The following is a 24,483-nucleotide window of genomic DNA, read 5'->3' as shown; positions in this document are numbered from 1 at the left end:
GTTGCACAGTGCCTTTGTTTTACTAATTCTCTAACTTAACCTTTTCTTTTTCTTAAGAAGGGTGGTAAGAGAGGCCAATCTTGTTTGACAGGCATAGCCAATTTCTGAGTAAACAGCTTTAAAAAAAATCTGTGTACACCCAGGAAAATAGCTTCAATAAATCGATCAGGCACAGACATATCTATCTCTTGGCCAAGCCACCTTATATGTCCTTTGAGTCCTATACAAGGAAGGCCTCTCTTCCAGGTACATGACAAAGGTAGCTCCTTGACAGATCCCTTCCATGAGAACTAGTCTTCAAAGTCATCATGAACAATAAGGAAGGCAGAGGGAGAGAAAGGAAGATTCTAACCATATTTGCTTAGTTTATTTTGTGGGGCACTAGAATTATCCCAATTTTAAAAGCTTTTAAGATGTTTGCTGAATGTATTTAATGCCTCTCTAAATTGTATTCTTAAAAATGGTTAGAGTGGTAGATTTTATGTATATTTTACCTCTAAAAAAGAAAAATTCTCCCTTAAAAAAGTCTGCAGCAGCTGAAGGTAGGTAGAACAAGCAAGCTCATAGTTATTCATTATGCTTATAAAGTCTTCCTGAATTCATAATACAGTTGACCCTTGAACAATGTGGGTTTAAACTTCATGGATCTGCTTAAATGAGGATTTTTTTCGGTAAATATCTGTACTATTTTTGTTCTGAGGTTGGGAGTTCAAGGATGCAAAGGGCTTAGTATGAGCATTAATCTACACCATTTTATTTAAGGAACTTGAGCCTCTGTGGATATTGGTACCTGTAGAGGGTCCTGGAACAAATCCCTCCTCAATACTGAGGGACACTTTACGTTTTGGAGAAATCAAGAGTTACATGTGGATTTTCTACTGGGGGGTGAGATGAGGTCAGTGCCCCTAACCTCCGAATTATTCAAGGGTATGTCCATAGCAAAGAAGAAGATGAAAAATGAAGAGGTGGAAGAGGCGAAGGAGGAAGCAAAGAAGAAGAAGAAGAAAGGAATAGAACTTAGTTGTTCAATGGGAATTTGAAGTACAGATTTGGGCTTGGGTGGTTTCAGTCATCTTTCTCTGATATAGAGATGACAAAGAAAAAAACCATTCATTTTTAAATAATTATTCAGTTACCAATTATTATATGATGCCATTATTCTCATTCTGACAGCTGCTTCCTAGGGATATTGTTTTTGGCATTCTCAGGTTGGAAAAACATTTTCCTGGTTTACCTGAAACTGGATAAATGTGCACAATACAGAGCAGAATGAAAACAAGCAGTTGTAGTCGCCTAGTAACTTCAAACTACCTTTTGAAAAGTGTAGCTATAAACTCTTCGGGTGTGTGGAGCTATTGTTTTCCCTGATAAAATAAAAGCAGAGCAAGGACTTTAGTTCTTGTTTTAAACCCTCATGCCTAACAGTCGAAAGTAGGTATTTGGCTCGATAACAAAATAATGAAAATCTGCAGTGAGTTTTCCTCCAAACCATGGCAGCTGACAGAATGCTTGTTCCCACAGCACTTGAAGTAAAATGATACAAGCTTTTCTCAGACAATGAAGCCCTTGTGTGAAACAGCTGTCTCGAGGAGATGGCTCAGTGCTATTTGACAGTGGCTTGTATGTTACGTAGATACGTCTGGTATTATCTGACCAGGAGTGAAACGACCAGATGGAACTGAATGCTTCTAACTTGGAATGCTGTCTACCACTGTGGGTGAAAAACATGGACTCGAGTTTCAATGGCTTAGGACGAAATACTGGTTAATTGTACTTGGAAATATATCTTTGCCTCCTGAATTGTGGACAACTTATATGTGGAATTTTCAGGCTCTATCTGAAGTGAACTGATAAACCTAGAGCGTGTGCAGGAGGCAGATTAATTCCACTTTAATTTTGCCTGGTAATAGCATCCAAGTTAGTGAAACTTGGCCTTGAGTCCCCTCGAAGGCTTGTGAGCCTTGGCAGCAAATGTGGGACTGGTAATCAAACCTGAAATGGGGTTTGCCTGGTTTCAGATTGAGTTACGGAAGCTGTGCACAGTCATCATTGTGACTGTCTATCGGTTCAATCACCAGGCTTACTCTGCCCAGTGTCTCCTGTGGCATGTCTCTGCAGCCTGCGAAACAGTGGGTGGCAAGGCAAAGCAGCACTCATGATTTCTGCAATTCATCTGCCTCAAGCCCTTGTGTATTTCTAAGCAGAGAGAAGTCAGTGCAACCTAGTTACTTTCTGTTTTAGTCTCATCTTACTTTTGAAGTAACCTTCAAAATGTCCCTCCTCATTCCCCAGCCCCATACACACAGTAAATAGTCTTTTATTTTAAGGACTAGCCAACCTGAAATTAGTGACCACAGAGGAAGTGGTAGTAATGAAAAGGAAATCATATGTAACATGCCTTATGTTTAACCTTGTAGAATGCTCAGCGCATTTTGCTTTGCATAGCACTAGACACAAAGAAGAAGGTGTTAGTGACAGAAGGACATTACAAAACTTGCTTTTGTGAGTGTGTTTCATTGGGGGTGATCTCGAAGCTGAGCAGAGCGCTGAGGCATGGAGAGCTGAAGTGATATGGCAAGGTGAAGACAGAACCAGGCCTGGAAGCAGACCTCCCGCTCCCTAGGCCAGTGGTGTTCCCATTATTCCGACTGGATAAATTCTCATTATTTCTGCATGGCAGAGAGGCAGAGAGGCGGAGATTACAGAGAGAGGGACTGACTCATGGAGCAAGATCGCCAATGGTTTTCTCTAACAATACTATTTCTGTGGAATATAATTGCCAGGGACTTCAAACACAGCAGTTAGCTCTTTTGTCCTATGTTACCCAGGGAAATGTTAAGTAAATTTATTTCTTTCAGCTTTCAAAGGCTCAAAAACTGTATTTATCCAGGTGATGCATATGATGTCACTGTTTCAATGCTGATGTAAATTGAGATATAGGTCAAAGCTTAACTTTTACAAGTAAGACTCCTGGAGTAGGGACTGAAGGGGGTAAATTAGCTGAGTTTTTGAAAACTTGCTCTTTTGCAAACAAAGAGTATTCGCCTCACCCCACCCCATGTTTTAGCCTTGTGGAAGCTCTGGTTTCAGTCTGTCGTAAAATTTCTACTTGAGAATTTTATTCTTTGTTTATTAGCCACCAAGTTTTAGCTCAAAAATAAATAAATAAAATAAAAATTCTCTTGTTAAATGCAGAGCAGCCACTGTCAGCCAGGAATGAAACATATCCATGTTTTCTATGGAGACCTTTTGTTGACAACAGCTCTGGATCACAACTGTGTTAGAGAAGCAGCTGGGCAGTTGGTTGGAGAAATTCTTTTCCATGAAGACACACTGGTAAATAAGTATGTTTCCACATGGATAATCCCAATTTGAAATCACACAGCTTCAGTCTGACAAATCCACATGACTTTAAAGTGGGTGAACCCACTTTTTAAAAATTCCTTTTTTCTCCTTTATCCCTAAATTCTATAGTATTGGGGGAGAGGAAGCCAGGTGAGAACAAAGAAGGCAAAACTTAAGGATAAGGAGGTTTAATTCTCATACAGGCACATTCAACTTGTCCCAAATGGCTTGACTCTTCCAGCCTAAGTCAGCACTAATAATGTTCTAAACAGAAACCCATCTATGGCCATGCTACCCTTAACAAGCCCAATGCCGTCTGATTTTGGAAACTAAGCAGGGTTGGGCCTGGTTAGTACTTGGATGGGAGACCACCTAGGAAGATCAGGTGCTATGGGCATAAAATATCTTTGCTGTTTCTAAATTATATTTTAATAAACCTGATTAGGAAAATAATATTCATTAAATATAAAAAAATAAGCAAAATGTAAAAACAAATTGAAAACTGAGGGACATATTATACAAGAAACCCACTTTAAATATAGACACACATACACACACACAAAATAAATAAATAAATAAATAAATACATAAATAAAACAGAAACCCAAAAGGAATAATAATTTAGCCAAGACTACATTAGCTAATTAATTAATCATGACTGTAACTTAAAATGTGGTGCTAGACATGGTAAAAACCTTAAAGAACCATAACGCTTAAAGCCTAGAATGCCACAGTTAATTTATTTTTTCTGGTTAACATAGAGTTTGTAAATGAGTCAATTAATTTTGAAACTTATTCTTTCAATGGGATTCCAGGGATTCCATGAGCACAGCCTATGCTATCGAAGGGCTCATGGTCTGGTTAGAAAGTCAGACATATAAATAGATAGTGCCGGGAAGCATGTGGAAAGGGAAGGGACAGACCTATGCATGGGAATTTGAGGAGCAATGTGGAGGGAGAGGTGAAAGGAAATAGGGCTTTCTGGAGGAGATGCACCTGAGCACAGTGGGAGGGGCTAGAGCTGGCACCTAGGCAGGATGCATCCCTAGTTTTTAGCCTGAGCAAAGACACTGAGGCAAGACACAGCTTTTGGATTTGGGAAACTAAGGGAATGGGCAGAAGTAAGGCTGGGCATGTGGGCATTATCTGTAAGCCATCGAAGGAAGTTTCTGCTTATCCCACAGGTAATAGGAAACCATGCAAAAGTTTTAAGCGTGGGAATTACCATGAGATAAGGAGACCCTCTAGTTTCCTTAATAAAACCAAACCTCCAAGATTGGCAAGAGAGAGAGAACATTCATACTGTGAAGGGAGTGATGAAGCCTTGTAGCCCTAATTATAATCAACAGAGAGGAAAGTGGATTTGCAAAGACAAGAGGTATTGAGCAGGTGTTTAGATATGCTACTCTGAGGCTTGAGGGTTGGCATACACAGTAATTACAAATTTCAGAAACATAAACTTATGTTATAAAATAACCGAAACCAGAAGAATGGATGAGGTCACTCGAGGAAAATAAAGGAAGTAGGCTCAGGATTGAATTTGGGAGTGAGAGGAGAAACCCATAAAGAACAAGGAAGACAGCATCAGAGCCAGAGTGTGTTGTGGGAGCCAAGGGAACTGAGTTTCCTTTATGCCAAATGCAGAGAGATCCAGGCAAGTAAGGAAAAAGAGGAGAGAGCCAGCCTGCAGGGCCTGGAGGGACAAGTGGAGTTGAGAATATAGAAAGAGCAAAGGCGGCCTACCCTTTGGAGAATCGAGCGTTTAAGGGAGTGTATTAGATTGCTAGGGCTGCCATAACCAAGCACCATGGACTAGGTGCCTTAAAAACAGAAATTTATCTTCTCACAGTTTTGGAGGTTAGAAATCTGAGATCAAAGTGTTGGTTTCTTCTGAGGCCTCTCTCCCTGGCTTACAGCTGATCTTCCCTCTGTGCGCATCTGTGTCCTGATCTCTTCTTATAAGGGCTAGTCCTATTGGATTAGGGCCAACCCATATGACTTCATTTTAACTTAATTACCTCTTTAAAGGTAATTAATTTCAAAATACAGTCACATTCTGAAGTACTGGGGGTAGGACTTTGACATATGGATTTGGGGAGGACACAATTCAGCTATAACAAGGGAGAAGAGGAATTTCATATTAGCATGAAAGTGGGGAAGATTTTTTCCCCTCTTAGAATGGAGAGACTTGAGAATGTTCCAGGCATCTCCAGTACTGCTCTAGCGGAGAGGCAGAGACTGCTAATGCATGGACTCATGGAGCAGTTCTTAGAGCAGCCCAGAGGGGATCAGGCCTAGAGCTCTGGTAGATGGGCAGAGTGGCTGTAGCAAAGTCTTTAGGCTGGGGTAGTTAATGGTCATGGGCAGATTACATGAGGAATAAACATAAGTAACTCTTTCCTGGCCCCTGATGTCTCAGATGTTGTCAACAGGACTCAAAGGGTCTGCTGCTTGTCCATCATACAGAACTTCTATGCTCTTGAAAGGTTTGGGGGACTGTGTGGGGCAGGTATCAGGAGAGGGAGAACATTGAGAATATTCATGCTTGAACCCCTCCATTTTCCTCACCTCATAGGAGGCAAGGTTATTGTTGAAGTTGAGGGAACGGAGGTTGAGTTGCAAGTTGATAAGTGTCAGGAAAGGAGGATCAGAGAGGGAGGTAAGGAAGAGCATCTCAAAGGACTAATGAACAGCACTGAAAGATCCACTGAGTTTAGAGACCATGAGTTTGTAGGGACACTAAACCACGTGGCAGAACACTGTTTGGAACATAGGGTGAGATTATGGCTCTCTAGGCTCTCAGGATTTATCTGACATAGTCTGCACCTGAAGGTGGACCTTGTTTTACAGTAGCAGCTGCTGCTCATGAGGAAGGTTCTAACCCCTCATTTTGCAATGAGTCCGTTTTCTGCACGAGGCTCCAGTGGGGCAGACTAGGTGTCTAGCACTGGTGAAGGCCCTATTTCCTCCATGTATCTGTCACCCAGCAGCCAGTTGGCCATGGTCCTAGCTCTGATAGGTGGGGGAACTATTCCAGACTGTACGAAGAGGAAACCTGAGCCCCCTGAATAATTGTTACCAATTCTTTACATAGAAAAACCAAAAAAATTATTCACCCACTCATCGACATTTGTGGAAGACTACCTGAATGAGAGCCACCAAAACAGAGGACATAGAATCAGTCCACATTGTTGGGGAGAAAGGTCAGATTAGGAGGAGAAATAAGTCCCTGTTTTGGATCAAGCCACCTTTTAGTTTCCCAGGTAAATACCCAAGAACTAAAAAATGTGGACTTAGTATAGCAATTATCATTCCCGCTACACTCTAACAAATGTCATATATTATTTCATTAAAGAATCAGCAATCGTATGAAGATAGTATTAGGACCATTTGACAGATAAAGAAAACAGAGTCTGAAAGTGTGGTAAACTCTCCCAAGATAAGCCACTGATAGGTAAGCGGTGAAGCTGATCACTTCTGACTTAAACGCCTATGCTCTTTATAGTATATTACACAGAGAGACAGACTGGAAGAGAAGCATAATAGGTGAATTATGGGAAAGCATTGCACCCAGCCTGTCCACCATAGTAACTTTCACCAGTGGTGGGACAGAATAACAGAATATATTCTTTTATATTTATATGTAGTGTCTAGGTTTTAGAGAAGCTACATTGAGGGTATATGAAATATATTTGTTCTCTGTTTCTGAGGCCTAACAGGAAGGACAGATGATGGTGGAGTTGGGTATAGTAAATAAAAATTGGAACAGGACAAACAGAGACTCATGGACATTGACAATGGACTAATGGTTATCAGGCGGGAGGGGGGAAAATAAAATGTTTAAAAAAATTAATAAAGAAAAAAAAAGAATTGGAAGCAGTCAGAGAAGTCAGTGCTTCTGCCTTTTCAGTTCAAGAGACCTGACTCCTCTTGAAATATCAAAGAATATATGTGTTAATTATACCCAAGGGTTTGAAATACTGATTTTGACTCAATGAAAACTCAGGCATTTTCCCAAAGGAAACGGTTGGTTTTTGACTCTGCTACCACAGCGAACTCCGTGAAGCTTTGTCATGGATTCACTTGCAGGGTTAAAAGAAATCGTTCATTCTCTTCACATCATACCACTTCCTTGTTCACAAAATAAAAGTCATACCGGGATGGGGGCAGGGGAGTGAGAGGGAGGGAGGGGGTATGCTCTTTTCTAAATGTCTGGGGTTTTGACTGAATGTAGCCAGGAGATTTAAAACCGTAGGTTTCATAAAAGACCCCCACATCCAAAATAGTTTTTTCTGCTTCTCATTACGATTTATAACCTTTAAAAGAAAAACTCGAACTTGAACCTTATACTCACCACCTCTTCCAAGTGATCCTCCCTGGTTCCTCCATTCTTTTCACAACTGACATTTCCTTGAGCCACAGTGACTTGGCTCAGATGTGCTTTGCTCTCCTGACAGGGGTCAGGTTGCTGAACTTCTTCAAATTCCCCACTGATTCGTTCAGCTGACCCTCTTCCAGCCACTGGCTCTGCCTACAAAGTATTGACAAAGGGAAGGAATCACCTTCAAATGGCTTTACTTTAGTAGATTCAGACCCAATTTTCAATAAGTGTTGAGAGAAAAGAGCACAACCGACCCAGTAGTGAAAAGACAGGGACCCAAGACTATGGAACCCAAAGGGAGTCATTTCATAGTTTGAGCCCAAATTTTCTAATGAAACGATGATATCTGCCCTACCTCATCAGGTCCTGTGAGCATCAAATTAAATGTGCACGTGAAAGTGCTTTGAAATACAAGGTAATAAGATCAATAGGCAGATTTTTGCAAAAAATATAAGCAGTGATGGCCCTCTAAAGGATCTTCCTGGATTTGTGTGGTGAATTAACTCTGTCTTGTCCTCTTTATTATGATACTCCCATAGCCATTTCCTGTAGGGTGAGAGGTTTCTAGAATTATAAGTGGGGGAGTTAATAAAGTACTCATTTCTTAAATAGAAGGAATTTAATGCAACAGTGTTTTGGGTTGTTGTTCTGTACTTTCACTGAGGGACAGACTAACTGAGGGAGGAAAGGAAAGGGAGCGAGAGATCTAAAAAATTCACTATCGGTGCTTCTAAAACACCCAGGCACAAAAAAACAAGGTGAATTTTACAATTAAATATTACACAAATAGATGGTATAAATTACAGTTAAATGGCATACCTAGGGGGATACGGCACAGATCATTATTCTGGAAGATGCACTGAATGTGCCCTAAGGGAGATGGATGGTAAAACTGTCAACTACATTTGGGTTGAGCAATCTGGAAAGACCGTATGGACCAGAGTGTGAAGGAAACCAACTAAATGGAACCCCAGCAGCATATACTCTTCCAAGATCGACACAGCCTGAAAACCACTTGTTCTAATTTTTAGAGAGTCTGCTGCTTTAGGCCGCGGGGTCTCAAATGCACTGGTGAGATCGCCCCAGTCTAACACTGAAGGAGGTCCCTAGCTGTCACCTTTCTAGGATCAGAGAAGAAACCTTCATAAACTCAGGGATGGGACAAGAATGTTCATTGTCTAGTCTAGTGGTTTCGTCTGAGGAGTGAGGTGAATGGGACAGAAGTGGAGAAACATATACTTTATCTATAGGGTTTCATTTCATTGGAGAGAGAGATAAAAAAAAATACAGAAGCAAATCTGAAAAAAATTAACATTCCTTCTTTTAGGGGAGAGCACATAATGGATATTTGCTGTATCATCCTTTGTACATTCATATATTTTAATATTTTTCCAAATAAAAAACGGAGGCATTTCCAAATGATGACAACTAAAACAAACTGTTTAGTCCAGAGCCAGTTTTCATATTGCAACGGATACCACCCCAAACCATGTTTTTCGTTTGTTTGTTTGTTTTCCATTTCTTAGGAGAGAGACCAGGAACACAGGATGTTCTCTAACCACCATTTAAGGAATTCATTGTCCTTTGAATTGCTCAATCAGGCTCAGTCCCTACTATCTAATTCAAATAATCTCGCAAATCCCAAACCTTTATATCCATGTTTGTACGTTTGACAGATTCTCCCACTATCCCTCGCCAGAATATAATTTATGAAGGCAAGACTGTGTCTTGCTTGTCACCAAGTCATATGCATCCAGCACAGTGCCTGGCACATCATATTACCTTAATAAATACTTATTGAATGGATGAATGAATGAATGAAACCCACATGGACTGTCCCTGCTCCGTGAAGATGTAATTTGAAGGTCGGCCTTGCCCACCAGCTTTTGTGTAGATTCCACATGTCTTTTCAGGCTCCTCTAGCTTTTTGGCCATGGCCTTGGGGTCCAGGCCAGCCACTGCAAAATTAATGACTATCACGCTACAGTTAAATAGTGAGATGCAAGGCTAACCTTGGAAAGATCCACTATTTCTAGGCCTCTTCTGGAACTTTCTAATACCAGGTTGGTCTATTTTATATGCATGGGAAAAGCGCACAGCTGCAGCCCATATATCTCATTTACTGTTCCTCCCTTTCACTTCTTTTCCTGGCATCCCTGACAGAAGTATTTTCTATCCACCCTGCTGAAGGTTGATATGGAACATTTTAGAATAGTTTCAAAATGACATTAAGATGCCTCTTTCTTCTTTATGTCATTTCTTTACCAACCATCAGCCTTTTTCCCCCTACTTTTTATTTCCACTGGTGTTTACCATTTACTGTTTATTAGTTTTTACTTCCTTGAGGCCTATGTAACAAATATGAAATTTACTTCCAGAAGAAAAGAGTTATCTCACATACTGAGTGTCTAACGGAGAAACAAAATGAACAAACTCTATTAGAGCCTTTCTTTAAAAAGTAAAATGTGTTTTTATCTCTAGAAAAGAAAGTGCTGTAGGCAAAGAAGTAAGGATTATCATCTGCTTGTCTTACACCCTCCTGTTTCAAGGTTTTACTCCTGACCCAAATTGTCACCTCCCAACCCTGGGCCTAGGAAAAACCACATACTTGGACACCAAAAATGCAAATAACCCTGGAACTAGTAGGAAATTTCCACTCAAGGAACATGATGGCAAAAACCTGAGAAACGGAAAGGCCACAACTCTATCCCAGGTATTTTTGTTCCAAATCTAGGGTTTGCCCCAGACCATGCTGAATAAAGGAAGATGTCCCTTGTCTTCCTTTTAAGAAGACATCCAAATTAGCCCTTACCTACATGGTTGAGGGTTGCCTGAATGATTGGAGTAGTGTTTTCTCCTCATTTGAAAATCACTGTCTTACTCACCTCCTCTTATGATGGCAGTCCCTTATGTAGTTTAGGTATTTAGTTTATGTTGAATCACTGTCTTACTCAGCTTCTCTTATTATGGCAGTCCCTTATATAGCTTAGGTATTTAAGGAGAACCTTAACTCCATTTTGAGGTATATCTGAATAGATTGAGTTTCTATGACAGTTCCCAGGAGCTATGCAATCCCAGCCAGAAAATTGGAGACCTAGATACTAGGTTCTAATCCCCTAGGATTCATTCTGAGATTTGCTGGTGTCACAATCCCACCCTTCGGCAATATAATTCAGAGAAGTTTCCGGGAACCTCAGGGTGTGCCTGAAGTCACGTGTTCACTTAGGAAACACTTCTTAAACCTGTCTCAGATCGCTACACATCGCCCAAAACACATATCCATTCCAGGCAACCAAGAATGTCTGGTCGCCTTTGAACAATCCAGATTTTGGTTTTTTCTTCTTCTTTTTTGGGCAGAGCAAGTGTGGGGCTCACAGTTGGCACACCTATAAAGGAAGTGCAATGTCCTGGTCCTAGGTGATAACATACATTTATTGAGTGCTTGCTATATATCAGACACTGTCCTAAGCAATTCACATATGTTGCTACTTTTAACCTTAAGAACAATCCTACAAATAGAGACCATTAGCCCCATTTACATATGAGAAAACATTAAGTAACCTACCCAGGGCAGTGGCTGGTCTAAGTGTTGGAGCCAGGATTCTCAGCCCACTTAGGGCCTGAACTCTGACCTACTGAAGTGTCTTGTGTCTCCATATGCTATCTTTTCTGTGTCCTTTCTGCTTCCGGAGTTTTGAGACAGGGAGAGGCGGCCTTGAACAACTGATTGATCAGTTGAAGAGACCTAGGATAATCATCTCAAAAGATTTTAAAAGCAGATTGAAAAAAAGTAAAAACTTCAACCTGAGGATTGCTGCCAAAGGCTGTCAAGGGTATCCCATTGCTGTCATTGAGTAGGCAAATTTCTGCACTTCAGTTATTTGGTGTGACTGGCGACTTAATAGAAAATTCATAGTTGCCCTGAGTTACATATGTAGGGATGCTGAAATATTTGAGTAGTGCCTAGGTGTAATGTGCATTATAAGCCATTAGCTAGACTGGCAGTTTTAAACAAATAGAGAAGCAAATTACTAGAAAACCCTGGGCCAAAATGAGGTTTCTTTTTCTTCTGTTTTCTCTTCAGACTTTGTGGGGAATGAGATCAAGAAAAGGAGACCTGATTCCACTCTCAGCCTCAGGCTCTGTAAATACAGAACAAAACAACAATAGCAAAAACATTGCTTTAATCTTATAATCTACCTCCCCGTGAAGATTTCAAAGAGGGGCGAGTGCACTTTGAAAAGTCTCTTCCTCTAGTTTTCTCCCTGGGCAGGGTAGGGGATAGGGGGGGCACTGCCTTCCCTTCCTTCCCAGCAGGGAGGGCCTGGGGAGAATGACCTGGTGGCAGGGCTCCAGCCGCGCAGCTGTGCCGGGTCCCCGTTGGGTGGACGGAGAGCCTTTGGGACAATGCAGACCTGAGGATAGCTCTGTGCAGAGCACTCTGACCCAACTCAGCATGCACATCAGTTGAAAGGTTCTAGCCTTAGATTGCACAGAAAGCAAGAAGTAGCTTGCAAAGGGAAGGTTTTCAGAAGGCACATAGGGAATTAACTTATTAACAATAGCATTGGTCTGTGGAGTGGAAGAGCTGGTACGGTGCTGGCATTCCCTAGGCAACAGGCTGAAAATGTTCACTTCTTAGAAAGTCTTTCAACTGGCCATGGCTTTTTCCCGACAGTACCAGTGGCTGGGCTCCGGAAAAATAATGAAGTCTGTAGATGGGATGTGGTGAGTGCCAAGAGGTCCTCCCTGCAAGTTAAAATGACTTTTCTTGTGCTTGGGTTAGGGTTGTGAAAACAAGCTAGCAGACCACGATTGCTGACACAAATAAATTCATAACTATACAGGTAAACACTTAAAATTCATCCTTGAAGTAAAGGGAAAAAAAAACAAAACTGTTTGCCTCTTCTCTTGGTAACGTCCGGTGCTGTAATGGAAAACTCCATTATCCCTAGGAAATATGCATGATGAACACGTGTTTTTTTCCAAGTTGATTTTATACTTTAACCTAGGAGCCTCTGTTACATAGACCAGCAGAGTAGGGACCACGATTGGTCTATGCGCATGTGTGTGTGTGCAATGTGCTGATTTTTCCCGAATTATTACAGCATAACTTCTTCTTTGCTTTATCAGACTAAATCGCAGCAATGAGACATAATGTATAAACATTTTGTATGTTTGCTCTTTTCAGTTCTAGGGAAAATCCGAACCGCAGTAGGCAGTGCCCAACTTCTCATGGCCCAGAAATTCTACCAGTTCAGAGAACTGTGTGAAGAAAACCTGGTAGGTAACCTTCTCCATCACTACCATTTCCCTGCTAATACCATGAGAGTAATATATCATCAGAATTGGCCTGACTAGTGTAAAACTGATTTTGAACCAAGTCAAGGCCCATTGGACTCTCTGGGATAGTTTTCTAATGAATCTTATTCCTGCTTTTCTTAAAATTAAAAATATTTATTTCATGCTTAATTAATCTTAGAAGAAAAAAATCCAATTAAGTTAAAACTCCATTTCATGCTTTCTTTGGTAACTGAAAATTTTCCATTTTCCTGACTTTCACGCAGCATCTCTGATTTCATTATTCTTACAAAAATAGGGAGCAACCTGATATTTCAAAAATATTATAAAAAATCATTTGGAATAATGATTTTATCTCTGAAATAGCCATCAGGGCCTATTTCCTAATCAGAGTTCTCTGTTTTAATCTAAGGGCCAGAGATGGAGGGCATCACAAAGTGCACATTTGATCTCCCTGAGACAAATGAATAAGCCATCCTTACTGGACATACGAAAACAAAATATAACAAAACAGAGACAAAAACATCACTACCAACAGCATTTTAAAAATTAGCTGCAAAACACAGGAACAAGCGCTTCCCCACTCATATATGCTCTTTAAAACAAAAAAACAAAAAACTGCTACTATCTCTACAAATGTCATTCCACAAGAATAGCTTTTATTGGCCAATTGTTGGTCAAGCTGTATCTGAAACAAAGAAAATGAAAAGCAATTTGTTTACCTCGTGGAAAGTAAAAACATGCTATATAAAATCCAATTAACCCAAACTGTGATTTCAGAATTTTAACCACATCTTCTTGTAAACAAGAATAAATACAAACTAAAAGGGATTTATCTAGACATGGCTCATCCAAGAAAAAGCTAAAAGTATGCAAAAATTAGTACTCTCCATCTCTTTTCATGAGCCTTTTCTTTTTGAAATCTCCATTTGGAGTTATCCCTTCCCTCCTACCACCTTCATCTATCATTTGTTTTCCCCTCCCTCAGCAAAATTACCTGACCCTAATTCTATTCCGGATTACAAGAAAATATATATTAGTAAACATATTGATAGGTGAATTCAACAAATATGTTATTGAGCTTTTGCTTCATTCCAGGTATAGAATTCCTGCTAATTTGTAAACATGGTAATGTGTCACAGACCTTAACATGATTATTTGTTCTTTAAATGTAAGAAAGCTCATATAAAGCTTTATTGCTCAAACTGGCCACTAGATAACACGTGGAAGCCAATATGTACATGCTATAGGGCACACAACATGCTTTTTAAAAGAATTATATAATGGTCATGTATATTATGAAATAGAAAGCAAACATTATGCAGATTTTGAAGATGAAATTACAGACAAAAAGTTCTGAAAAATTTACAGACTTCTAGGAAACGTTAACCTCATTAAAGCCAGCTTTTGATGTTTCCTAGTTCCTGATGGGCTCACATTCTTTGGCCACTAGAAGAACTTAGATGACAAAATATGAGAAGCAAGTTAGAGGTAGATGGAAGCAGGATTACACTGTAGGCAGAGAACCGTTGATGGCTGGTCAAACCATACCCCATAAGGGAAGGTCAAGAGCTCACTAGGTGCCAGACACATGCTAAGAGTATTTAGATTTATGAACTGATTAAATCCTCAAAACAACTTTATAGAGCAGATAGTGACAGATAGCAGATAGCAACCCTATAGAGCAGAGAGGAAATGGGTATAGAGAGGCTAAGTAACTAGGCCAGGGCCTCATGATAAGAAACAGAGCCAAGATTCAAATCCCAGTTTGTTTGACCTCAATCCCTATAAATCCCTGCACTCCAGAATGTGAGTTTCATTCCTCACCCTCTTGAAGGGACCTGGGGCTGATCAGTCAGCTCCATCTCCTCTGTAGCGGGAAGCATGGCCTGGTGGTGGCATTGTTTAAGTCTACAAAGACTCATGAAAGTGGCACTAAGATTTGTCAAAACCAGACTTGAACTCTCCTTTCTTGAGTTCTTACTCCAAGGAGAACACTTGAAAACACTTGCATATTATTTCAGACAAGACTCTCGAGCATGGAATGAATGGATAAGAGTTACTTTTGCCAAAAAAAAAAAAAAAAAAAAAAAAAAACTAAACCAAGGAACTCAGCTCTCCTCATCTTTCCACACCCTTTGCCGCCTCTGATCTTCAAGTGGCCTGGTTCAGGCTAAACTAAGAGCTGCAATTTTTTCTTAGGCATGGAATGTCACATGACCTATGAATTCAGAGATTGGCTTAGTGCTAAACTCTTTCTCTCTGCCTTCCATCCATTCCCTTGATGATGTAGGGGCAAAGAGATTCTTGAAGAGGAGGGAACAAATTGCCCATAATACAGAGTTAAACACTCTCTTTCTCTATTGAGCTATCATTTCATACATTGGTGCACTGAAACAATTTAACCAATAGGGCTTGTGACCTGAAAGACTTTAGTGAACTCCAAAATAAGAGCAATTTAGTTTTTGGTTATCAATAAGATAAGGAAATATACTGTGAGGTCATAAATCTCCATTTGAGAAGAAATTTGTCAAATCTATGATCTATCTTTTCTGAACCTAGATATTAAGAAACATTTTTTTTAGGTTACTAAGTCAAAATGCTACAGAGAAACTCTTATTAATTCAGTTGTCATTAGAACTGATTTTAATACTTAACCAAACACTTACAAACTTTAAAATTTACTTCTTCCAATGACTTTCAAAACTATGCATAGTTTTAGTACTATAAGTTTATAAAAAAAATACCTTTACTTATATTTGTTTTGAGGCCAGAGAAATAATGCTAGTCCATTCAAAGGGCTAAAAGTTCTTTCCAACCTAGTAATTTTGAAGGTCACTAGCCTTGCACTTTCCAAAATTCTGATGATATCATTTTTCATAGGGGTTAGTTTTAAAAGTACAAACTGGCCTCAAGTTATCATATGGCATAAGGTTTCACAGTCTATCCAGTTGCCTGGAATACCCAGAGGTAACCAAAATTGACCCCAGCTGTAAACATCTGAAATATGGAAGCTCCCAACCCTCTAACCTTGAATGCTTTAGCCACTGCTATAGGTAGTGATTAACAGTGAGCATGACACCTTCAAACTCTGTTATGCGTTTTCTGTCTTAGATCATATAAATCGGTGGTTTGTACTTTCTAGTACTTGTCAGGGATATGTGAATGGAGACAAAGAAAGTCAATCCTTAAACACTAAAAAATGTTTAAGATTAGCTAGCAAATGGGTTGTTGCGGACATCTATAGATATGTATTCTCACATTATGGCCAATTTAAAACTAATTCATTTCCAAATGATTTTGCCAAAGTACTTATATAATAAAATGACTTCCTATATTAGTAACATCTTAATTGTTAAACATACAGTACTTCGATAATTCAATTACTTTATTACTCATCATCTGTTTACCCTAGTATTCCACTCAACGTGAGTATTAAAACAAATCTTATTTTAGATTCCATATCTGTTCTTTTAATAAGTTGGGTAGCAAGGAGTCAAATACTGACTCTAATAATAACATATTGAATTTTTTTCAAAGATGGTATTTTCATTTAAATATGGTGTTTTAAATGCATCTTGTTGTAGAGCATACATTCTGAGATTTTCAAATGTTTAGACTTTTCCCCCATACCGTATTGATAGATGTTGCTTCACAAAAGAAGAATTTTACAACTCTGGCATTTAAGAATTGCTGACTCAAATGGACGCATGTATAAAATTATTGTGTGTAGTAGAATCTAAAAAAAAAGTCAAGCTCATAGAAACAGTAGAAAAGTGGTTGCTCAAGGCTGAGAGGTGGGAGAAATAGAGAGAAGTTGATAAAAGGGAACAAACTTTCAATTTTAAGATGAATAAGGTCCGAGGATCTAATATGTTTACTATATATGTTTATCATTATATATGTTTATTATTACATAACATTTTTATTATAGTTGATAACACTATATTGCAATTTGCTAAGAGAGTAGAATTTAATGTTCTCACTCAAAAAGTATAAAAATGGTAAATAAGTGAGGTAATGAATGTGTTAATTAACTCCATGGAGGAATTCTTTCACAATGTTTAAGTATATCAAATTATCATATTGTACACTTTAAATCTTATGATTATTATTTGTCAATTATACCTCAGTAAAGCTGAAAAGAATTTTTTAAATAAAATTACCATTCATAGCCTCATTTTTACCTCCTGTCTGAAAACCAGAAGGAACTCATCATCTTTATGTTATTTGAAATATTTGAAAATGCCGCTTCGGCCCTGTGCTTGTTGTCATGGATTGCCTCTAAAGAATGAATATTTTCTTTCTCTTATACAGAACCCTAATGCTCATCCAAGGCCCACCTCCCAGGATTTGGCAGGGTTCTGGGACATGCTGCAGTTGTCCATAGAAAATATTAGTATGAAATTTGATGAACTTCATCAGTTAAAGGCCAATAATTGGAAACAGATGGATCCTCTTGACAAGAAGGTAGAACAATGTAGATTTTGTATGGTTCATTTAAAAACCTGCACAAACACTGGACAGTCTAAGTAGGCTTCTGCATTCAGTCTTGCTGTTTACAATGTGAAATGGAGCTGATATATTAATTTCATTGTAATGACAATGTTTACATAGTAATCATTTGGGATATTATCTGTAATATGTTTCAGGCATATTTTTAAAGAAAACTTGTCTTTGTGAATTGGAAAATGAGAATGTGGCTTTTTTGTTAATTAAACTTTAAGTTAAACCATTTTAGTCACTGGAAGGAACTGCCTCCATTTTGCTTTTTAAACTAAAATAAATGGCATCGTCAGTGCATGATTACATAAAGCAAGAGTTCAACTTCCTTATATACCTAGGATGTGTTTCTGAGAAAAATAGAAAGTCCTGAAAACTAATCAACTTTGATAATTATTTCATAAATATAGTAATAAAGAAACCACTGTTGTTCAAGTCAAAAAATATATATGCCATCAAGTTTCACAGTAATCAAAGATGTTGGGATTTTTTCTTTTTAATAGTTTTACTTTTGGTTGGTTTGCCTTGGGGAATATTGCTCACTGGGTTCTTCATGCAACAGTTTAGAGATAAAGACTCAAATTCCTTTACTTTAATTAAAAACTGCAATTTCCACATTTGATTATGGTGGTCCCACTAGGTTCACACAAGTACCCAATGTCCAGCTCCCTAGGCTGGCCTGTTATGTGACTTTTTTAACCCTTTGCTTTCTTATGGCCTGAGGGCAAATAGTTCCAAGAGATTCAACTATAAAAATTAGGCATTGCTATTCCCCTGAAGCACTGGTGGCCCTGCCCTTTCCTTATTGTCTCACCTATCAAAGAACTAACAGTAATGCAATCCATTCTGTTGCTGCCCATCATAATATCAGGGTCCTTGGGGTCAGTGGGCTCACAGGAGAAATCCAGTCCCAAGGGACAGTGCATAGTAGACAGGAGGGAAACACTGCCATCACTGTTCCTCATCTCCAGTTCTGTCACCATCAACCTGAGTGTTCCAGTTTTAAGCATCAAAGTACCATTGATGTATGTGTGGCCTCTCACTTGAGAAGCCGAATATTTGCGCTCAATCTAGTGTTTTTTAATGTTTTTAAAACTGTCTGCTAAATAAGCTTTTAAAGCAGTCTTATTTTAAGAAAACACTACTGACATACAGACATCCTGGCAATTTAGTTTCTAGAGCTCATCCATTTAAGTTCTCATTCATTGATTTAAAAAATATATATTGCTTAAAAGTAAAATGTACAAGGAAAATATGACTAAAAAGTTAAATATCCGTACTTTTAAAAATATCAACCAAGTTACCCAACAATGAAAATTCAAAATGTCCAAAAAGAGTGATGCTTAGAATTGATAAATGTAACCTATTGACATTTACACAGTAAATCATGAGTTAACTTAATTTCTAAATTGTTATACACTTTGTCTATGATCAGAGCTTTTCATCATCTCATGAACTTTAGGGGAAAAAAATGAACAAGCACAATCAGAGTGGGTAGAATACTGTTTGCGCTCTGTGCTTCCTTTTTCTGTCCTCTGGGCTGCACAAGACACCCCCTTACACAGCCGGAGGCCAACTCCAGTGTAATAAGTTTAACTAGGCACGTCACCCACGCCAGTAAGGAGGAACTGCTGGAATGAGCATGAGTGTTAAGGCACAAAGAGTACCCTTTAGAGAATCATAGAATCCATATTTTAAGATATTGTTCACATTTATGAGACATTTCACTTTGCACATTTATGAGAATTAAGGGTATCTTAAAAATGAAAACATCAGATTCACGTGGACCTTTTCACAGCCTGATAGCTTATCATCTTTTTCCTAAAAATCCTTTGTGGTCTATATTCCCTTCTTTCCCACTGCACTTTTTTTTTCTGCCTAAGTGGTGAGTGGCTCTTGTTTTTCACAGTGGTATTTAAAAATATGTAACCGTTTTATAGTTTGTTGCTGCTAAGGTGTATGAACTCTTTCAGTTCTGTATTGTTTTCATGGCACAGTGTCTGTCTCTGTGATTGGAATTGCCTTCTGGGCCAGATTCATCCTGAGTCCCCTAAGAAGTGACGGTTCCAGCAGAATGTCTCAGGAGCCATTTTGGAACTGATTCCATGCCTCAGTGTAGGAATGATCAGTGTCATCCCTCCAGGGTGACCCTGGAAAACATATTGTTGTGTGTTTGTGTGTGACGTGCAAATGAGTATAACTCACTGTGGCATCAACAAAGCTAAAGAACACAGTCTTATCATCTCTTCTTCCTCATTTGGCTGTTTAGGTTTGGGTGGGCCCGGGGAAAGGGCGGCGATGGTTTTAAACTCTGAATCCAGCTCGCACTTGCTGCCTTGCCTCCTTAGAGGGGATGCGGAGTTCTAAGATGCTGCCGCTGCAATCCTTTCCCATCTCTGGCACCCGGAAGAGTCTGGAGCCTCCAGAGAGAACCACAGTAAATGTGCTGGGAGCGCAGCCTTTCATTTTAAATACCCACAGCCTTCCCATGGAAGAAACCTAGTTCTGCACTCCAGCCTTACCCTTGGCCTTAAGCTTACTGGTATTTCTTTTTCTGCATCATTTGAATACGCAAGCCAGAATAATGAAGGAGAAAAAAATATCTGTGTGTGTGTGTGTGTGTGGTGTGTATTGTGTGTGTGTGTTGTGTATGTGTGTGCAGGTCAGAACCAACCATCCTTAGGTTAAAAAAAAAAAAAGTGTGTTCTAACTACTGACCTATCCCAAGTTTTTCCCAAGCTTGTCCTGAGAAGCTGTGTAATGTCCTGAACCTTCTGCTTTGATCAGGAGAGAAGGGCCCCTCCTCCAGTGCCAAAGAAGCCGGCGAAGGGCCCCGCGCCGCTGATCCGGGAGCGCTCGCTGGAGAGCTCGCAGCGCCAGGAGGCCCGCAAGCGCCTGATGGCCGCCAAGCGCGCCGCGTCCGTCCGCCAGAACTCGGCCACCGAGAGCGCCGAGAGCATCGAGATCTACATCCCCGAGGCGCAGACCCGGCTCTGAGGTGCCCGGGGCTCGCCGCGCGCACTCCGCGGCGTCACCACCAAGTATCTGTCTTCCCCTCCTCCTCTTCCCTTCCCACTCCGCCCTCCGATCCCATCTGTCTCTGAGCCCAGTGACTTCCACTGTCGCAGTGTAGTTGTCCATCTTGCAGGAGCCGTCCCCCAAAATCCCTTTTGCCCGGACCAGTTTGCCCATGTTCTTCGCCGAGCTTCGCCACCTGTACTGATGCGTCACCTTGCCTCATCCGGATAGCCAACCCTTTCTTTTCTTGGAAACCCCGAACCCACCTGTGTAGAAATGGCCCCTTTAGGTCACCCACCATCCTCAGTTCTCTCAAGCTAGTCTGTTCCTAGAGCTCAGCAATACAAAACCATAGGGTAGTTCAGAAATCCAGTATCACCGGGTGATCCTTTGGGACTTAACCGTCTTCCACGTGAAAGAAACTAGGGCTCTGATTCCCTTTATTTCCCCTAAACGGTTATTATTTTGTAAAGCAGATGGAGCACTTTATTTCCAACCTCAGAAATCACGCCATCTCACCGGAATCAATGAGTGACAAACCAAGAGAGGACAGTTGGGCTGGGGGTGAGGGAACCTGGATGTGTAATGAGAAAGGGAGAAGCAAAATCTGCAGGTGCTGGGGATACTGGCACCACTCACAGCTGCACAAACTGCCTCACTGTTACTTCATCAATCACTGCTTCAAATGTTTCAATCAGCAGAAGATTGTAAATTCGATCTTTCAGGGAAATTAATCTATTCTGAAAGGCAATAAAATGAAGAGAGGCAAGGCAAGGCAAAGGAAGCATTGAGAGTTAAGATACTACATAAGGGATTTTATTTTTTGTCCTATTATTAAGAAAATTTAGACCTGAAATGTTTTATCAACTTTTATTATACTGTGTGTATTATATTCTTGTTGTGGTGGTGGGGTATTAAAAAGGCAAAATGTTGGTTCTATTAATTTGTTAGTGTCCGTCCTGGGGGTTCTACCTAATTACACATATATAAGTATACATCTGCTTATGAACTGCCGTAATGGCAGCCAGGCTGTATTCAGAGAAAAGTTTGGATTTTCCTATCATTCCTTTGAATGCTACACATCCATCTCTTTTAACCCAGTAGCTCATATTGCCGACATATTTTCTCCTTTAGTCTTCTCTCACTACTACCCAGAGTCCTATCATACCCCAGCATAAGGATTTTGTCCTACGTCAAACCGATAAAGGAAATTTTCTACCCCAACAGACATGCTGCCTCATTCCAAAGAACTGCCACTCATCTGGAGGTCCCAGGTAGTGAGAGAAGAAATTTGACCTGCAACGGTCAGCAAACACTCAGCAAACACAGGGAGAGGGAGAAAGTCATGACTCACAATCACTAAAAGAAACCCAGGCTTTTGGCAGAGAATGTTGATTTACATTTTTAGTCATGAGGGATGGGCAGTATGCACTTTGCGTCTAGCTGAAGTTATCTTTAAATGCCCTTACTCATAACAGTTTAAACATTTAGAATGTGGTGATCTTAAAGTATCACTGACATTTTATGTCCAGCTCCCATCCTAAAGCATTAGAAATTATCATTGAAAATTGAAAGACTTTTAAAAACACATCAAATATGCTTGCACCAGAGAAGCTTTTTTAAAAAAAAAATACACTCTCATAGCCAGGTGCTAGTTTAATTTTATTTATGAAATTAAGAGACGTGATGGATTCTGGCAACAACTATTTTCATGGACATATTCTAAAACCACCAGAGAATTCGCTACCTCTCAGAGCCATTGATGCTTTGAGCTATCTTTATAAACAGGGCACAAATGTTTACTGTTGTGGTTTACAAGAAAAGGGCTACTAACTTATTTAAAAACAAACTTTTAACTAGGATGAACAAAGCACCTTGAGTGCTTTGTAAAATTGGAGCATACAGAGATTTTGAGCTTCAAGTATTTGCTGGTTTTAAACAGAATACACTTTTTCTTTACTTTGTAGCAGCAATGGAAGGTCATACAAAATTTGCATCAAGTAAGGCCAACTGTCGCCTTGGGTAGCCTATGGTCACATTCAATCCTGCAAATGACTTGGAACTCACAGATTAATCTGAAGGAAGCAGCATCCATTTGAAGACCCATGTTCCCAACTACAGCTCTGTGCCCTGAGGTAGAGATAAGATTTGGATTAAGAAATAGATTTCTAATACGATTCGAGATCATCCTACATTTTCTTTGGAAACTGATTAAGCCCAGGATATTTTAACTGAAGAGAGACAAGAGAAGGCCTATTTATCTTGTCTATGTGAATGGTATTTGTATATTCATAAGCTATTTTTGGTAAGAATTTTAAATCTTTTAGCTAAATGCCCACAGGCATCATGACCTTTGCTTTCCTTAAAAACATAAATTGTACAAACACTTTATACAAAGCTAATTATCGATGTTAAAACATGACCCCACATAAAGCTGCTTGTTAACCACTTGCCCCCTTTAACTGACATTCATGAGCATAACTTTGTTATATTGTTCTTTTTGATGTAATTTGTAGAAATGTTTTTTAGTTCATAATGGAAAATGTACGTACCCTAAAAAATTACTTATTTTGTTTAACTTTGGTATAAAGATGTTTGGGCATTTTCTTGGGGAGGGGGGATTACAAAAGAAGTTTGTCTCCCACATCAAAAAACGTTCAAAGAAATTAAGTATTTATTATATTTTTTGCAGATGTTTCCATACAATTCACATAACCTTTTTGTAAAGAGAGATGAAGAAATGGATTACAGATTTTTAATATTTGAAATGGTAAATAGAACTAATTTATTTGTAATATATTTCTGTTATTTATAGATGTTTCCTTAATGTTTTACTGTGCATTACCACTTTAATTTAAGCCTTATCCTTGTGAATTTACCATTTCTTTTTTAAAACATGTCTAGATGCTATTTTAAATAACTGGAATGTAAATCACTAGCATATCTGAATTCCCAAATGTAATTTTTAAAAATTATTTTGGTTTGGAAAAAAAAGATTCATTTGAAAGCCTTCAGATGGAGGGGTGGGGAACATTTTTATGGCTTTATGAATTGGAATTTCATAGGCTTATTTACCTAGATTGTGTGTGGACAAAAAAATGTAAATAGATGAATGTTTCCCATAATGTAAAAAGAAGAAATTAATAAAATAATTAATGCACTGCTTTTAGGTCTGTGTGTTTTCACTACAGAGTTTTGCTTTCTTCTAAAATATAAGTAATTGTCTTTTGGAAGAATAATTAAACATTCTAACTTTCATTGTAACAACATATATGCTAGTAACTATTGAGTGATGGGTAGGCCTTTTATTCTAGGTTAAGGCACTTAAATACCAAAGACTAAAAGTAATTTTACTGTGATGATCGCACACATAGAAAAGTTTCAGGTCAGGAGCTGTATATTTTATGAAAGAAGTTAGCTTCTCAAACTTGTGCAAATCTGTATATATTATATCTACCTGAATTTTTTTGCAAATATTTCATCAATTTTATTTCCTACACAGTTCTCCAGCATAGGGAAAATCAGAATGATGCTCTATGGTTTTTATTTCAGGCTTGCAGTAATGAAAAACTGTGCTCATTGAGGTTTAGTGACTTGCCCAGTGTGACGCAATTATTAAATGACAGATTTCGGTCCCAAATTCAAGCCTTCATTCAATTTCTTCTTCAATAGGGTCTCTAACATTCTTCTCATATTTAAAACTAGTAATTATTTACCACTGTTGGTTTTGTCTGTGTGTCATCTAGGTCATATCTGTAAACTTTAGTTCATATACACAAAAATAGACTTACAAAAAAAAAAGTAAATTAGAATGTTTTATGATGTAAACTTGCAATTATCTGAAAATGCAACTCTGAAAAAACTTGTGTCTGCAGTGCTTCCTCCCTACCTAGTTCTTGGGCAAACCCATCCATCTCTCTGCAGCAAAGTTGGAA

The 24,483-nt window shown here is 39.1% G+C and overlaps 1 protein-coding gene and 1 pseudogene across 15 annotated transcripts in view; both read left to right on the top strand.

Moving 5' to 3' along the window:
• The window catches only part of DLGAP1 (DLG associated protein 1), a 798,454-nt gene extending 774,741 nt beyond the window's left edge, over window positions 1-23,713 (top strand). For all 15 annotated transcript variants that reach the window (XM_025038576.1, XM_025038573.1, XM_025038572.1 and 12 more), the window contains 3 exons: window positions 12,918-13,009; window positions 17,345-17,497; window positions 20,318-23,713. In XM_025038576.1, the coding sequence (XP_024894344.1) occupies window positions 12,918-13,009; window positions 17,345-17,497; window positions 20,318-20,527 (455 nt within the window). In that variant the 3' untranslated portion in view covers window positions 20,528-23,713. The remainder of the gene's footprint in view (window positions 1-12,917; window positions 13,010-17,344; window positions 17,498-20,317) is intronic.
• On the top strand, window positions 3,624-3,742 carry LOC112469382 (annotated as a pseudogene).
• Window positions 23,714-24,483: the final 770 nt, after the last annotated feature.

The sequence above is a fragment of the Pteropus alecto genome, unplaced genomic scaffold (genome assembly GCF_000325575.1).
Source record: "Pteropus alecto unplaced genomic scaffold, ASM32557v1 scaffold146, whole genome shotgun sequence".
Classification (NCBI taxonomy): domain Eukaryota; kingdom Metazoa; phylum Chordata; class Mammalia; order Chiroptera; family Pteropodidae; genus Pteropus; species Pteropus alecto.
The sequence above is the reverse complement of the archived record's forward strand: the minus strand, read 5'-3'. Positions and strand labels throughout refer to the sequence as shown.